Source organism: Bombus pyrosoma, linkage group LG4 (genome assembly GCF_014825855.1).
Source record: "Bombus pyrosoma isolate SC7728 linkage group LG4, ASM1482585v1, whole genome shotgun sequence".
NCBI classification, from domain to species: Eukaryota; Metazoa; Arthropoda; class Insecta; order Hymenoptera; family Apidae; genus Bombus; species Bombus pyrosoma.
The window spans coordinates 2,315,106-2,331,700 of NC_057773.1; the positions used below are offsets into that span (position 1 = coordinate 2,315,106).

General features: G+C 37.3%; 1 protein-coding gene across 11 annotated transcripts in view; it reads right to left on the minus strand.

Moving 5' to 3' along the window:
• Positions 1–16,595, minus strand: part of LOC122567103 (rap guanine nucleotide exchange factor 2-like) — a 254,187-nt gene that overhangs the window by 7,788 nt on the left and 229,804 nt on the right. For 5 of the 11 annotated variants that reach the window (XM_043725311.1, XM_043725318.1, XM_043725308.1 and 2 more), the window contains 15 exons: positions 14,536–14,634; positions 10,032–10,244; positions 9,594–9,946; positions 9,053–9,514; positions 8,675–8,967; positions 8,297–8,600; positions 7,965–8,214; positions 7,581–7,891; positions 7,318–7,502; positions 7,033–7,244; positions 6,708–6,939; positions 6,331–6,645; positions 5,931–6,248; positions 4,653–4,769; positions 1,497–1,754 (listed from right to left, as the gene is read on the minus strand). In XM_043725311.1, coding sequence (XP_043581246.1) covers positions 1,497–1,754; positions 4,653–4,769; positions 5,931–6,248; positions 6,331–6,645; positions 6,708–6,939; positions 7,033–7,244; positions 7,318–7,502; positions 7,581–7,891; positions 7,965–8,214; positions 8,297–8,600; positions 8,675–8,967; positions 9,053–9,514; positions 9,594–9,946; positions 10,032–10,244; positions 14,536–14,634 — 3,922 coding nt within the window. Of the gene's footprint in view, positions 1–1,496; positions 1,755–4,652; positions 4,770–5,930; positions 6,249–6,330; positions 6,646–6,707; positions 6,940–7,032; positions 7,245–7,317; positions 7,503–7,580; positions 7,892–7,964; positions 8,215–8,296; positions 8,601–8,674; positions 8,968–9,052; positions 9,515–9,593; positions 9,947–10,031; positions 10,245–11,088; positions 11,655–14,535; positions 14,635–16,595 lie in introns of those variants that run through there. The other 6 variants (XM_043725309.1, XM_043725312.1, XM_043725310.1 and 3 more) reach the window with 6 other exon arrangements.

The window sequence follows — 16,595 nt, forward strand, 5'->3', positions numbered from 1 at the left end:
ATACATACATTGTAAATACTTAATCGATAGAAATAGCTTAAAGGTAGATAGAGAACGGTGTGTAAGTACTTAGTGTTCATTGCATAACTCATCCATTGGAAAAAAAGAAGATTCCATGACTGTTCGATAATGTTATACGGTATTTTGCAGGAACTAGAGCTTTCTGTGCTACTATTCGAGTGTTTCAGAGTTGGAAGAAGTAATCGTTATTGAATTCATCGTGATATTCTACGTCACGTAGATTCGTTGATCATTACGGTGAAAAATGTGGTAGTCGCGAACAATTTGAACGATTACAGTTTATTTGAGTTTGAGTGCATTTGATAGTTTTCACACATGATAACAGGCTATAATTTTTACTGACATTTAGGATATTATGTATCTTATTTGGATTTAGAAATTTAAAAGTTAATAATTTCTGACGAAATTTAAGTGACACGAGTAAACGCACACATCGTATTGAAAAAGGATGGTATTAAAGAAATTTTATTATTAATAAATGTATATTATTAATAATAATTAATTAAGAAACTCGTATTCAATGAAAGAAAAATAATTACGCGGTAAAAGACTGATATAAATGTATCATGTCTGAAAAGATAAAACGAAAATACAGCAAAAAATTTTAAAAATATTACGCGGCAAATAAGCGAAATGCGAACAAAATTAAAGACTATAACTAACATTTTTTCCGTGCATTATCGATAGTCAATGGTGGGACTGATCAATATTCCTTGATAATCTTGTTCGATTCTTTCGCTTCTCTCGCAATTTAAATGTTCATATTATCGACAGTATTTAAGACTTATCTTCTCATTTCTCATGTTTATAAATTACATCTTAAATCTAAAGAAAACTTTAAAGCTATTATTTCACATCTCTTTATATCTTAATATCCTTTAAAGGACGTAATATACTAAAAAAAAAAAAAAATACATTTATCCCTTTTTATATCTTTACACTCTAAGAGCCATTTCATAAAGGAATCCTGATCTATACACGAAAATTCTTTATGTACAAGTATTTACAAAAATTCTCATTCTTCTAAAAAAAATTAATTACTATTCCGCTCACTCTATCCTATTATTCATTACGTAAGCACAACCTTATTCGTTCTTCTGAATCCTATTTTAATCTTAACAAGGAAGTTACGCATACCTCTGCTGTAACAGCAGTTTATAATTTCATATCACATTCCAATAATTTCGTATCAATGTTCGAAAATCACTCTATCTAAAGCCAACACTATCTAACATCATTTATAAAACTATTTTCATAATCTAATAAACTAACGACTAATTATAATCGTTATAACTTATTCCATATCAATCCCATCGCTATGATATCGATAGTGTTAGGGAGAACAAGCCTCGAGGACGGAAAAGTATATCAATTCATAAAAAGTATAGACATATATGATAATACGTCTAGAGAAAAAACTGTGGTAGGTAGAGTAGATTGTATTTTAGGTTTAGCGATTGTGTTTGCTTTTGTACCATCTTCATGGTCGTTCCTGTAGGTAACACCCTCGTGGCTGTGAGCACGGCCAAGCCTATGCAACCTTGCCATCTGCGCTGCAACTTTGTAAGCAGGCGGTTGACGGCACTGTGTACTACCAATTCCTGGACGCATCGTCGTCATCGACGTCATGGTAGTCATGGTCGTCATGGTCGTCATAATTGTCGTTCCAGCTCCTGGAGGGGGAAGCGCCGCCGGTACTCCAAGACCCACGCCTACTCCTAATCCCGTAGTACCTGAAAACCCTCGACTCTCTTTCTCTCGATCTCTCACATCCCTGCATCTCCTTCTGCTGTTCAACAACCGCTCTCTCCCCTTATCCTTTTTACCGCCATGTAATCCATCGCCATTTGCAATTCTGAACGAACACGACTCGTACAAAGGCTCGAAAAATATGAAAAGTGGTAGGTACTTTTTATGGACATCGCTAATAGTTAAACTGCGGATTTTTATGCATTTATCGGAAACATGGGAATACAAAAATTCACAGAATGCGTGTAATTCGTTAAAATGCGTCAAATATACAAGGTGAAGTACTCGTTATAATAAAGGATGAAACAATTTCTGCAATTGTATAGGATTCAATAATTGACAGTAAGTAAAGTCTGTGGAAAATTTCTTACTGTACATACAAATATAATTGTTATTTATTTTTAATATGTATAATTTTTTAAGTACAACGATATTCACTAAGATATTCAAAAAATGTAGATTCTATAATTTTTGAAACATCTAGTCGACTGTACCTGGTGCGACTAAATAATACCGTACAATAATGTATTTATGTAAATATTTTATTCAAGAATTCTTTCTCTCCTTATTATGTGCTCGTCTTAAATTCGTCCCCTTTTTATGTATGTATTGCATACATTGTAACAAATATAAAAACAAGACGAATTCATATTCTTTGATTAAAAAAAAAAAAACAACATAAAACAGACTCGTCGTGCTCGTTCAGAACGGAGCTCGAAAGAGACGAGCTATATACATATACGAGAAAACTGTACAACACGCTCGTTATTCACCGCTAGATCAGAACCCAAAAAGAGGAAAGCACTGAAAACCAGTTAATATATACCCTGAAAAGAAGCCTCGGTTCTCCGTTAATCCTGAGGAAACGCGACAACACAATAAAAACGGTCACACACTGTCGATGCAACGCACACCATTTTCTATACGCACGCACAACCTGCATACACATGTGTACAGCAGGCAACGATACTCACGTGATTATTAGCGTGCACACGCCAACCCTTCGAGCAAGCGATTAATACAGATTAAGCCGATGCATCGCTGTATACGTTATCAATGAATGCCTCAAGCCTAACGCGTTGCTTCCGGTTGGTACAGAACTCCCATTTACCAATGTCTACTCATCCTTTTTCTATGTTCAAACGATTAGTCGAGTTTCATATTCTATTCATCCTTCTACAGATATTCATTCACCAAAGATATATTAATTAATACTATCTTACTACGTCATGCATAAACACTACGGATGATCCGGAAGCAACGCAATCATAGATAGTGTCGAACAGAGAGTACTATGAAAAAAGAGAGAGAAGATTCAGCCCAGTTGCAAGGAGAGAAACTCAAGACAGGCAAGACGACAATCGCGGACTCACCTTGAGGATTTTGGGGTTGGTGATGGTGATGATCGTAATAATGTTGGTGGTGATGGTGGTGGTGGTGGTGGTGGTGATGATGATTGTGGTTGTGATTCTGGTTGTGGTTGGCAGGAAGCGGAGGTAACACTGCTACCGCGTGAGGAAACGGAGGTGCACCACCTCTCAAAACAGACCCTGCACCACACACAGGCCACATACGAAATGTTTCTTTACAAAATGTACAATGACACACCGGTTTAACATCTGGTGGTACTTTCTCCCCTTCTCTTTTTCATTTTTGCTTTGTGTATCTTTTTCTCTTGATGTAGATAAATGAGACGAGCGATAAAAATCGCAAAGATCTTTTTTAATTAAGAAAAAGTATACAATATTTATTCGAAAGAATAAATAAAATATAAGCTTGTTGGCGTCCCTCTCATTGAACATGAAGGAAGATTCCTAGAGTGAGTGCCGCGAGTGGAAAGATCGCAAAAATTGGGTCGATGTGTCGTTATATAAATATCAATGTATGCGTGTATGCGTGAATAATGCCCCTGCGTAAAGAAGCGAGTCTCTGTGAAAAAGCTTCAAGCGATAAATGTACTGAAAGCAATTGGAACTCCCGGGATAGAAGCGGCTATAAAGCACGTTTATCTACGTTATCGGCGCAACGCTCGGCTAAACGATAAATAAATAAAGTACCGGATAGGTACGGTAAAAAGAGTGTATGTACGTAATATACACATAATGTAACGTATATATGCTGTAGCTTAAATTGCACGGAGATTTTTTTCTTAACTACCATAGACGAGAGAGAATGAAGATGAGTGGCCATGGGACATACGTTTTCTTTTCAACGTTAGAATCTAATCGTGACCCGGAGAGTGAAACGAATGATTCGGAGGAGTAAACGGACTACGACTGTGTGAAACGGCAAACTGTAATGAGAAAACATTTCGATTACTTTTAGTATCAAACGAAAACAAAAAAAAAGAGGAAAAAATAAAAAATGAAAAATAGATGTGATAATTACACGAAGGATACTCATATAGTCATCAAGAGACGTACAACAGGTATCACACGTTTTCAAAAAACGAATCATTCTCTGTTTACTAACTACCAAAAATATCTAACGATGCGTCACACACTACTAGAAAAAAACAAATATTTTTTTCTGTACGATCACTTTTGCGATTACAACAGAAAAATAAGAAAAACAGAGACTCATAGACTCAACACCCAACCGTATCACGAAACTTTCACGCAGTTACTGTGTCAATCAACGACATACACGATATACACGGGTCGTCCATAACACGACGACGTTTTAAATAAAAAATAAAAAATAAAATAAGTAAAAAAAAAAAATGGAAAGGGCAACTTCATCTCGTTGGACCACTCCAGATTCTTTCTTTGGTTCTACCTTCTAAACTACGGTCTACGGAACGGGCAAAAAAAGGGAACAAGAGAGGTAATGAGCACGAGCTTGTGGAGTTATTTGATCTCTTTTGGTTCAAGTTTACGTACCTTGCATGGCGGAGTGCCGTCTTTGAGGTGGCGGTGGACTACCACCAGCTTCTACGCTGCTTCCGCTGTGGCTGTCCAGCTGTGTACTGTGACCACTGTCACTGCTCGTCACCGAACCTACGCACACGTCCCCAAGACACTTCTATCACTACACATTCTATAGCCCATTTCTCGCCCCGATGCGCCCGCTAACTGCTAATTATCTAACAAATATTAATCGCGTTTCATTGAACGCGTGTAATCCGTTTATCACTCGTTCGTTCTTTCTTTCTCTTTCTCTCTCGCTTTCTCACTTGAAAAAATCAAAGCCAACAAACGTCAGTTTGACGCCTACAAAAATGTCGACTTGACCGCGATTAAAAGTTGCGCTGGCACAGCATTTGTTTTTCGATGCACGCCTACCAGAGATTGTCCTTCTGTAAACGACTACTAGCTACTTCTAACAAAATTAAGATTCATATTATTATCTTTATCGAAAGAAAAAAAAATGAAAATTTGAAAAATATTAGATCCTGGAAAATGATATTTATCAGAAGGAGATTATTTCCAGGAGCAATATTTATATTTCCTACAATACAATTAATTGTCAGTCAGTTTTTAAACTGAAGAAAGTATTAAGAGAAATTGTAGTAAAATATTCGAAACTACTGTCTATTTAAGTTTGTTCACAAAAAGTGATTTAAAAATGATATAAACTATAGCATTGAGATTAAATCGTTGAAGGATGTGATTTACGCGTCCGTATGTCCCATGGTGAGTGATCTAAATTGAAGCTAGACGTGCTTCGCCCTGGGATCAGGACCGTGGTGTGTATAACACGGGACGATAATATTGATTGAAAAGAAGCGCGAGCTACGGTAATCGGCGTACAAGATGCGTGTAAAATGGATAAGCTAAATATAAACATGGAACATTTATGAATTGCGTAAACGGCTGTGCAGCGTGCATATAAAATGAGATAGTTTCTTAGAATTTGCGAGACCTGACCAATGTGTACGGTCACGAGCAATGAAAAGGTGCACTGAATGGTACTTCGCGAGATGTGTCTGCTGTATTTGTGTGTCGCAATGAAACAACGTTCAAAATAAAAAGAAAAAGAAGCACCGTATGATTCATCGTTTAAAGCTAGCAATATGTATAGAGACACAGAAAAAACTTTACACTGTTGAAGTATTCAGGTGTATATATGTTTTGAATGTGTGTATACAATGTATGTTAAACGATAATAGACAGCATCTCGCTTCGAACCATTTTATGTGTCGAAATTAATCAACTTACCACTGGTCAACGTTTTTCTTAACGGCTGAAGATTGCTCAAGCTGGTTACGCTACTACTTTCAGCGCTGAGATCGACAGGTGGTGGTAAACTGGAAGGAGTATCGCTATGGGATCTCTCATGCATAGGAACTCGGCTACCAGATCCTACTCTCCTAGGTGCACCGGGACTAGGCTCCAATCCGCTGGAATGCAATGCCAATCCAGGCACTGGAAGTGCTGGTGGGCAATGTTTCGGTTGATACGGACGTGTTTTGTGGGGATCAGAAAGCGCTAACATTTTCCGTACTGCTTGTGGCGATGCAGCTCCAAACTTTGTACCTGAAAATACACAATAATTAATATTTTATAATAATTAACATTACATAATAATTAATTCAAACGAAAGATAAAAATATCCTACCTTGTATACTCTTTCTACCTTCACTGGTGCTGCTAGCACTACTTGTAGTTGACAAAGTAGGCGAAGGATGCCTTCTTCCTCTGCTTGCACTGAGAGGTACCGCTGCGGCTACCGCGGCAGTTCCTGCATGAGGTTCGCATTCCACAGACAAAGCATGTAATCGTTCCTCGTCAGTTATTACTTTCATGTTGGCAAGGTACGCTTTCACTCTTCGAACCATTTGAGCCTCTTCGAACATTTTCTTCGGGTTTGGTGCAGCGGTAGACTTTTTCCGCCTTTTTACTGTTGCCGTCTGTCCTCCTGGACATTGCAACACTGTTAGTAAAAACGAATCATCACATTGCTGGTTCTGTTTCTACATACTCAAGTTAGATTACCTTGATTTCCAGTAGTCATTTGATTTAACGCAACCATGGCAGAACTAGGTGGCTGGCCACCTCTTTCTAACATTATTGATAGATCGTAGGGTGAAGAACACATGTTCGTTAACGTTCTCACTTCTTTCGCTATCATCCTCAGCTTTTCGAAATTTACCAAACCTTCCACTCTGGAATCATTGCCAAGGTGTATGAATGTTAAATCTTTCTTTACTACTGGATAAAATGGAATCTGAAAAGAAATAGGAATATTTCATGTTATTCCACTGCATAATAAAAAGAACAAAGTATGCAACTAATAGTTAGAAGTAACATGAGAACTTACTATAGGAGGTTGCGTTTGTTCAGACGCTACTAATTGTCGGTATTTGCTCATGTTACGGCTCGGGTCCATTAATTCTTGAAGGTCACTAAATAGCCTTTGATATTTACTTGGTAGTTTCTCCCAAGAAGCTCTTAATCTTGAGACAGCCCCATGACCCAAGCCAGACACAATCGCAAACATGGAATTGAAATTTTTGCATTCTTTACATTGTCCTGTTTAGCAAACAGAAAAATATTAGGATACTCATGTAACAAAAAATTACAATGGATGAGGATAAAAACTCACGGGCTATTTTTATAAACTGTTTTATTATTTTACTACGTCGAACAAGATTGTGTTCAGAACAAACTTCTGTCACAACCCAAAACATTTCTCTGTTGACTAGTTCTGCAAACTGCCTGAGCATAGGCACTCCATATCTACTCTTCAATTCGAATAAATCATCCACGTATTCCGTGGATTCTATTTGCCTAATAATAGCACACAAATCAATATTTCCATTTTGCAAAAAATAACTTGCAAAGAAACTGAAAGTATTACCAATTTACCTGAATATACTGAAATCTTGTAAAGTCAATTGAATTGCAACTTCAACGGCATTTAATTGTAAAAAGTGAACCTGAGATTCGCGTATAAGTTCTGGCGCTTGTTCATCTGCTACGAACGTCTCCGAGATACCGTTAGTTTTTAAATAATACCTTGAACTTAAACCAATTCTTTCCGCAAGATTTTGCAACTGATCAGGTAACCTGCGTTGTTTAATCATTCCTCCTTCTCCAACGCTAACTTCAGCCAAGGAAAAATTCGAACTGCCTTCGGCAGCGGTTATACCAAATTCTTGGAGAGCTAGCATTACCACCTAAAATAATATATTAGCATACAAATAGAAACTTTTAACCATGCATATTGTTTCCCAAGATTTAAATATCTACCTCGTGCGCCGTTGTTTCCTTGTGAATAAGAAGGTATTTACAAGTTTGATCAGCTTTGTAAACCTTCAAAACGTGTTCTGGATAATCAGGCGCCCTTAAGTCGTCATAACAATATAACGACGTAAGGTCAGGATTACTTTTCGAATGATAAAGGTTAGTAGTCTGTGAAAGTCCTCCTGTTCCCGGTGGTGTATGAGGGGGTGCGAGAGGATCGTCTACATGTACACCATCACTGTAAAATGAATCACTCCTATGTAAAATATATTTTCTTGAATTAGAAAAAGGAAAAAAAATGAAAAAAAAAGAAAATGACAGATATATTTTTGACTTACTTAATAGTATTCTTTGGCAGTATATTCATTTTTATAAGAGCTTTTTGAAATCTCTTTTTCGGTCCAAGCGTCATGAATCCTTTATGCTCTTTTTTAGCATCTTTACAGGGAGAAACATTAGAATCAGGTATTAACAGTGGAACACCGCCTACTAAAGGATTCAGTGGATTTCCTGGAGTTATCGGGTCCACGTGCGTGGACAACCTTGCACGTGGATCTGTTTGTATTCTTGAAATTTCAGGTTTGTTTGCTCTTCCCCGCGGCCTCGGCGAGTCATCTGGCATCTGAAGCATTTCTTTAAACGCTACAACAGTAATTCATTGCTCGCATAAAGGAAATATAATCCACAAATTATTGTTTTTACAAAATGTAACATACCAAGTAAGTTTGATTTAACAGTTATACTAAGATGAGTAGATCCTCTTAAGATTTCAAGAGCCCTGGCGTGACTCACGTGCTCAAAACTCTGTCCATTTACTTCTAAAATCTGATCACCACGTTTCAAGCCAACATCTTCAGCCTTTGACTTTTTATCCACTTTTGAAATAAAAATGCCGAAACCTCTTTCATATCCGCCCAAAATACTAAAATGCAAGACCTCGTCCCTTGTAGGCCTTGCTAATGTTACATTCCGCGTTCTTGCTTTTGCTGCACACGCAATATTTAATAATCTGAAATTTATTGAAGGACTTTTAAATACTATAAATGCTTAATAATTATTATAACGAATATAAATTTAACAAAATTAATGTATACCTTTGTTGTCCTAGCATTTTTTCTCTTTCTAAACCGGCTTCAAATGCTTCCAAAAATTCCATCATGGCGGGATCAGTTTCAAAATCAGTAAAATGATTATTTACCCAAAGAAGTACCACACGGGCAACTCTATCTCTGACTTGTGCTTGATCAAACCATTCTAACAATTGACTCGCAACTAATAAAGGACTATCGATAAATGTTCGATGCGTTAATAAGAAATCTTCTATATAAGTGGGATCAGTAATACTGTTTTCTTCGATAAGTTGTAACATTAAACGTTCAGGAGTTCCACGGATAACTACATGACCTCTGCGTGCTCCGCCATCTAAAGCACCCCTTAATTCTGTTACTAGAATCACTCTCCCATTCTCTTCATGCCGCCTCGTATTTTCTTCTCCTTGATGTTGAATTCTAAAGTAATCTGCCTGAGTAACACATACAAATTGGCAATCATCACATCTGAAAAAGAAATAGACGTGTTAATGGAATTTTCATTTGATAACTACTGACGACAGAAAATTTCTAACATAGAACTCACTTTGTCCTCATTACACCTCTATGCAAAAGTCTTTCCATAGTGGGCAAGATTCCAAAACTGTCACCAAGGTGCAGCTGTTCAATTTCTCCATTGCTATGCTCAATTTCCACAGCACCATTTATGAGCACACTCCAACTATCTAATTCTTCTCCATCATTCAAAACTATCATACCAGCACGTTCAACCACTGCAAAGACCATCACAGCGCATAGCGCTCTTCTTACTGCCAAGGTCATATTTGTGAAAGCCTTTAGTTGTTGTGTGAATTCTAAGAGCGTTTCTATATCATCTTCAGTCCTTTCCATAGGATCTTTTTCTAAACATTCTCTGACTGGATCACGGACAGTCAAGCTCTGTAAAGGCAAGTAAAAATAATTCTTGTTAGTGTACTCTTTAATTTTATAATTTAAGCAACCATTTAAGAAAGAGTGTACTTACATCCATGCTTTCTGCAAGATCTTCCTCTTCATCGCTGTCTACTATAGATTCAACAAGACCTGAAAGATCAACATCGTCTGCATCTGCATCTAATGAACCTTGTACAGATGTCATGGTGTCTGAACCACTGTATGCTGAGCTTGTGTCACTCGAATGGCTGCTTCTATTGGACTTTTGATACAGCTCTGGCCTGCCTGTCAGGCCTTGAGAAAACTGTACAAAAAAGCAAAATTATCGAATTAATTATACACTTGTTCACTTCACTATTACTACACTTTATTCTTACATTTTATTGCACAGTTTTTATCAGTAATTGTTCTAAAGATCACTTAATATTAAATGTTTATGCTTGATAAACTTATATACTAAATATTTATAGCTGCATCGATTTACTGTTAAACATGACGTACACTGTAATACTTTCGCATTAATTAAAGACGATCAACATATTCGCTTTGTTATTGCTACATTCTCAAATATGCAAACCAAAATGTTTACATTAATGTAGCGTCCCGGACGATGTTAATACAAAGCAACGCATTCTTCGTCGCGATGTACCGATGTAATCACGATTGTAAACAATAGCACGGTGCAAGAAAAAAAGAACCTACGAATAAAATAACCTGCAATCTATCATCCATGGATCGACATCGATCTGTCAATTGGCAGGAAGAGGCTGCAAAGAACGGGATCAAGAAGCATGTAGGACAGAAACATGGGCACTACGAGCGGTACTCGTTTACGGAATAGTACTAAGAATGGGCGTGATGGGGACAGAGACAGGTTCTGCTCTTAAGTTAGGTTAGGTTACCAGACATGACATCACGCACGCAACATCGAGCAACCAGAGAAAGCACGCATAGTGAAGAAAGAGACAGAAATGACAAGTACGTATGTCTAAACAAAAACATCGTGACATCTGTCATCCGGCGATAATCAACAACGATCATCCTTGATCGACCACAGTGTGCACTCGTTTTAAGGAAATCCGAAGAACGAGAAAAGTAAACGTGTAAACCAAGGCCATTTTGAGCCCGCGGGAGATCGTCAAACTCACTTGGTACATGCCGAAGGCGTCCATCCTTATCGTCTTAACTAATGGCACTTGCTCGGCACTATGCTCTTCCGTGTTTTAGATCACGAGAAACAACGCGAAGAAGAACGAGCAGTGTCCGGCCACATTCTCTTTTTGCTCGTTGTCCACGATTCGATCGAACTCACGAAACTCACACCTCTCATTCGCGATGGCATATGCGACCGTATATACACACAGATCGACGTGACCTTCTTTGTGTGCATTTACGAAGCTCGTGGCGCGTCTGGTGTGCCCCGTGTCGTGGGCCGTCAACTTAGCGAAGTAGCGGACATGGGACTGCCTTTCGTCCCTCCCCCACCCTTCCTCTTGCCACCGGCATTCCCTTCGAAAGTGTAGGGTCACGTGACCCGACCGAGCAGCGAGCCTCAGGTCTGTCTCAATAGGGGGGCGCACGTTGGGGGGCCCACCTGTAGCTTCTGACCGTGACACTAACAAAACACTCCTATCAATGAAACGTCATAATGTCCGACTAAATTTTTCAATTCATTCTAGTTGCACCTCGTTATTAGTCGATTATTGGCGCTATAAACATATATATTGTTCAATACTTCGTTTTATACTCTTTAAGGTATCTTTGTTTATTTCATTATATTAGTAATCAGAATACAATTCTATAACCTAATTTGTTGGCTTGGATAACATCACTTACAGCGTGATGAAGACTTGAGATTTTTTCCAAACATTGAATTAGTCCATGAATCAGTTAAAACTTCATCTGTAATCAAATGGAACTTTACACATAAAATAATTCTTTGTATGTGAATAAATGCACATCTACAGCGACATCCAGTCATCGGTTACATTGTACCAAATAATCATTCACTATCAACAAATCAGCCATCGCGAAGCACCTTGCATAAAATTGCTCGAGAAAATTTCTTACAAACATCGAATTTTGGTTATATTTTATGTATATGTTGATTTGGAAAAATTCGTCTGTGATCAGATGAACCTCACACTGAGACGAGACGGGAGACTCAAAAGCGAAGTGAAACAAGCTTAAGGAGTCGACGGTCGGTCAATCGTCAGTCGGTAAGCAATTGAGAGAGAAGGAGGATGCTGGGAGAAAAGAGTACCGGTCTGTTCAAAGCATCCAACACAGCGGATAGTAACTGCTTAAAGGCCACTGGCCGACCCGACGGATGATTTATACGACCCGTTATGTCGTGCCCATGTCTCACTTTTCCTTTTGTCCTGTTCCACAGCTTTCCAAATTGCTTCTCCCATTCAGTTTCTTCCTACTCAAGCAGACACTGGCATACCAGTGCACGCCACCGATGTGCATTGTGCATTCCACAGACTCTTTAGGGGAGAGATACTTTAATGTAGATCATCTTACACGCACGCGTTGCGCCTTAACGAACTTTCGATCCGAAGCGCCGCGTGCAGGTAAAATTCTAGCGAGGGAAAGCGGAACTTCCTTCGGTCTTGTTTTCGCGAAATTTAAATAGTTGTACTTCAAATAAAATTTCGAATATTATTTCAATTAAAATCGTAGGAAAAGTGGAACTTCGTTCGATCTTCTCTACATCAAAATTTAAATACTTCTATTTCGAATAAAATTTCGAACGCTGTTGCAATTAAAATTCCATTTTCGTGACTACTTTTCAAATCAACATATACATAAAATACAATATTTTATTTAAAATTGAAGACCTACATTTGAATGAAGTTATGGTAGAAATTTGTATTCCAAAATAATGTAAATTACTTTCTGTAGAATGAAATGAAAATATGTTGACTCTGTGGTGAAGTTGTGAAGTAATAAAAAATAAAAATCGGAATTTATAAGCTAGAATTATAAGGCTCACCCTACTTGGAGCTTATTAAGACAGTTAAGCATCATGTGTTCCTTGAGAGTGAAATTATGACAATGTTTATACCGTCTGGGTTACTTAAGAACCCCACAGTAGTAGTAGTTAAGAGATAATCTTAGTTATATTAACTTTGTCGTATAAAATATCAAAAGTACTCTGTACATATACTGTCAAATACATAATTCAAATATATCTACTATTAATGCTTTTTATATTTCAAAAATGTAAGATTAAATACAATACAAGAAGACTAATGTAATTGTTTAACAGTATTTCGAAAATCATACATAATTACTAACTAAATTTTAACAATTTCCAAAGGAATAACAGGATACGTAAAAAATATAAAAAGGAAAAGAAATATTCTAAATGCGCCAAAATTAAAGAAATCCTGTACGATAACAGTTTCAAAACCGATAACAGGCATATAAAAAACGAATATTCATCGTACGATGAAAAAAGAATAAATTTTCTTCAACTACAACGCGTCCATAGATCGCATCCCGCGTTACGTTCCACTTTCCAGCACGGAAAAACCTTTTTCGCTTTACGATGATCGTTGTTTACTCCTCGGAACCTGGTGAATTTTCCTTATATACGTTTCTATGGAGATAAGAAAATTCACGAACTGATAAAACTTCCCTTCACGAGGGAGCAGGCGGGCATTTGAAATGCATGAGAAAGCGTAGAATAGTACAATGAAGAAGGAAAAAAGATTACTTTAAAAGTTTTACCACTAGCCGCTTTTAACGATCTCCACTTTTTTTATTTTTCCATCATCTTCCTCTCTTATGTTTTCGATTATCGAGAACGCGTGGGCGCATCGAACACGTCACGGACCGACGACATCAAACTTTCTTTCAACCATCTGCACGCCGATGACGTAAGACAAATGATCATGAACCGTTGCAAGGAAAATGATCAGCAAAAGTGCATCAGGTACCGATTTACCGATAGATACCAGCCATGAGTCTCTGTCAAGCTGCATCAGATACGAATATACCACGCTATCGATTGCGCTAAAGTGAAACAAGGCGTAACTAAGCCTACCTTTGCAATTGAACGTCATGCAGAAAAAACATGATAGGTACATTTTTGTTGATTTTTTTTTTATTTTAACTTGTATTTATTGTTAGATCCATTTTACACGACGAACGAATTACTCAGTTTGTCAAATATTAAAAGACCAATTTACTTTTGTCCTTAGTACCTAAATCTTTAAGTACCTTGTGAAAAATTCCTCTTGTTTTTAATAAATATATATTTCTTTCGTGATGAGTTTGACAGGACAACGTGATCTTGAAAGTTCCATTATATAATAAATTTTTCCCACTATCCATTTAAAAGACATTCATCCGCCGGTGCAGTCGAAATTAGTCGTGGACTGTCATTTCGAAATAACTGATGGATCTATCCAACGCCGAGTCTCGCCTATTTTGAACCAATATATTTATGATAGCATCGTTCAAGCACAGGAATTCGAGTCAAAAAAGAAGCGCGATCTTGAATGTCTTTTTAAATTTTGCCTGAACGTACTTTTGCAATTTCTATCTGAAAAAAGGGGAAAAAGAACTCGAAAACAGATGTTTACCGTATCATCGAAGACCAAGTTGACCTGTCGATGGTCGGTTATGGGATGAGAGTGCGGTGGTCGATGCATCCTTCCTCCATGCACTTCTGGATAGTCGATCTGCCAACAAAAAAGAGGATAAAAATAATTAGAAAAATAATTGCAACTGAGGATGATTTTTATCAATTTTAATGCCATTTTATAAATAAACGTGAGTATTTTAATATAAAATAGAGCTAAAAGTATAACTGTCAAAATAATGCATATTTTAATATATTCAATATTTTACTAGTATTTCAAGCGATGTTTTTAAAATCACGAAGAACGTCTGCAATTAGTTTCCTCATTCTTTCTTCTAATTTTCGTGATAACACATTTGCATTTTTACAACGCAACCTGCACACTATTTTCTGGTTTGCGCCAACCTTTTACCTTTCGCAAACCTGCAGTGGGCACACTTTTCGAAGCTTAAAAATATAGGAATTATTTGACGTGAGAGCTATCTCCTTTGGGGGTACATATCAGGATGAGTCTCGTAGATTTATTCAGCAAGTTTGCTGGCGTTTGAGAGGAATAGTAAAACATATGCGTTCTATTTTTATAGAAGATTTTTAATTGTCTAATTGTAGCAACGCTTTTGACTGAATATATTTTAGAGGTATTTCTTCCTTATATTATTTCCTATGCAACCAATTGTATTATATATATTTTATATACATATTATAACAATACAATCAATAATGTTACAAGTAACGGTTTAATTTATTTATCTTAAGAAAAAGTGTCTCAACACAAATAAAAAACTAATAGATTTCTCCGTTTTTTAATTATATAGAAGCTAAGCCCAATCTTTTTAACCACTAAATAACATGAAACTCAGAAAATCAATAAAATCGTACTTATCACATTTTTCTCTATAATTCTTATACGTACACACATATATCTTAAAAAATGCCGAAATATTTTAACGAAATATTTTAACAATGCATAAGTTTACACCGAAAACAAGGGATTTAATTTCCATTAAAAAGTTTCTTCGTCTAATCCCTCCCTCTACAGTCAACATTCATCAAACTACCATTTTCGCTCTAAATTCGGCCGGTAGAACGCAAGCTCGAGAGCAACGTCAACGTAGGAGCGTGTTTCGAATTTCTGGAATGACAAACAGCTCCTCCGCGAAAGCAGCCGTGTCGTCCCTAGGAATGGCGTTGATAATCTAATCCGGTTCCACCTGCGACTTCTGCAGCTGCGTCAACTTCTCTCGCCCCCTCGAGTTACATGGAGGCTCGTGCCCCTCTTTTTCGGTCAACATCGTTCGTTATTCAACCACTATAGGCACGATGAAATAAAAAAAAAGGAGGGAAAACAGAAGAGAGAAGGAAAATGAAAAGAGGAGAGGAGAGAAAAAGGGAGAAAAAAAAGAACACCGAGAGACAACGAGATGAGCGTGTGGCTCGAGGCCGGAACCCGTAGGCCGGACTTCCGGTAGATACGCCGATTATACTCGCCATTCACAGAACCGCTCCCTCGCGACTCGATTGTTAGAGGCAAACAGCATTTAGCCAATTTCGGGATGAAAGTTGAATTTCCACTGGGCGACGATACGTTGATTCGATTGGGAATAGCCGATGCGAAACGCGACATGCATGTCGCGAAAAATATTGTTCGACACGCCGGAAATTAACGAAACGCCTTCCTACAAAGCGTTGCTGGAAAATGCATATCACCGAGATCCATGTGTGTTTACACTGTTGTATATATACGCGTAAAACCAACATGCATCGCGTAACGTTAGCGCGTAGGTTCCAGTGATTTATAACTTTTAATTGATTTCTACTGACATGTAATAATCGTTGTAAAAAATTATTTACTGAAATTTTGGACTGAATGCTTTTGCGTATACACAGTGCTGTGTAGAAATTTTAGACCAGCTACGATAATAATTTTATAATGGGAATTAATCACTTTTTAATTAATTATGTACTACCTGACTTTATGAATATTGTAGTACTCTATTCTACTTACGTACAATTCGTCTGTATAAATGCTGTACTTTAACTTACTTGTGTGCTTTTTGCTTA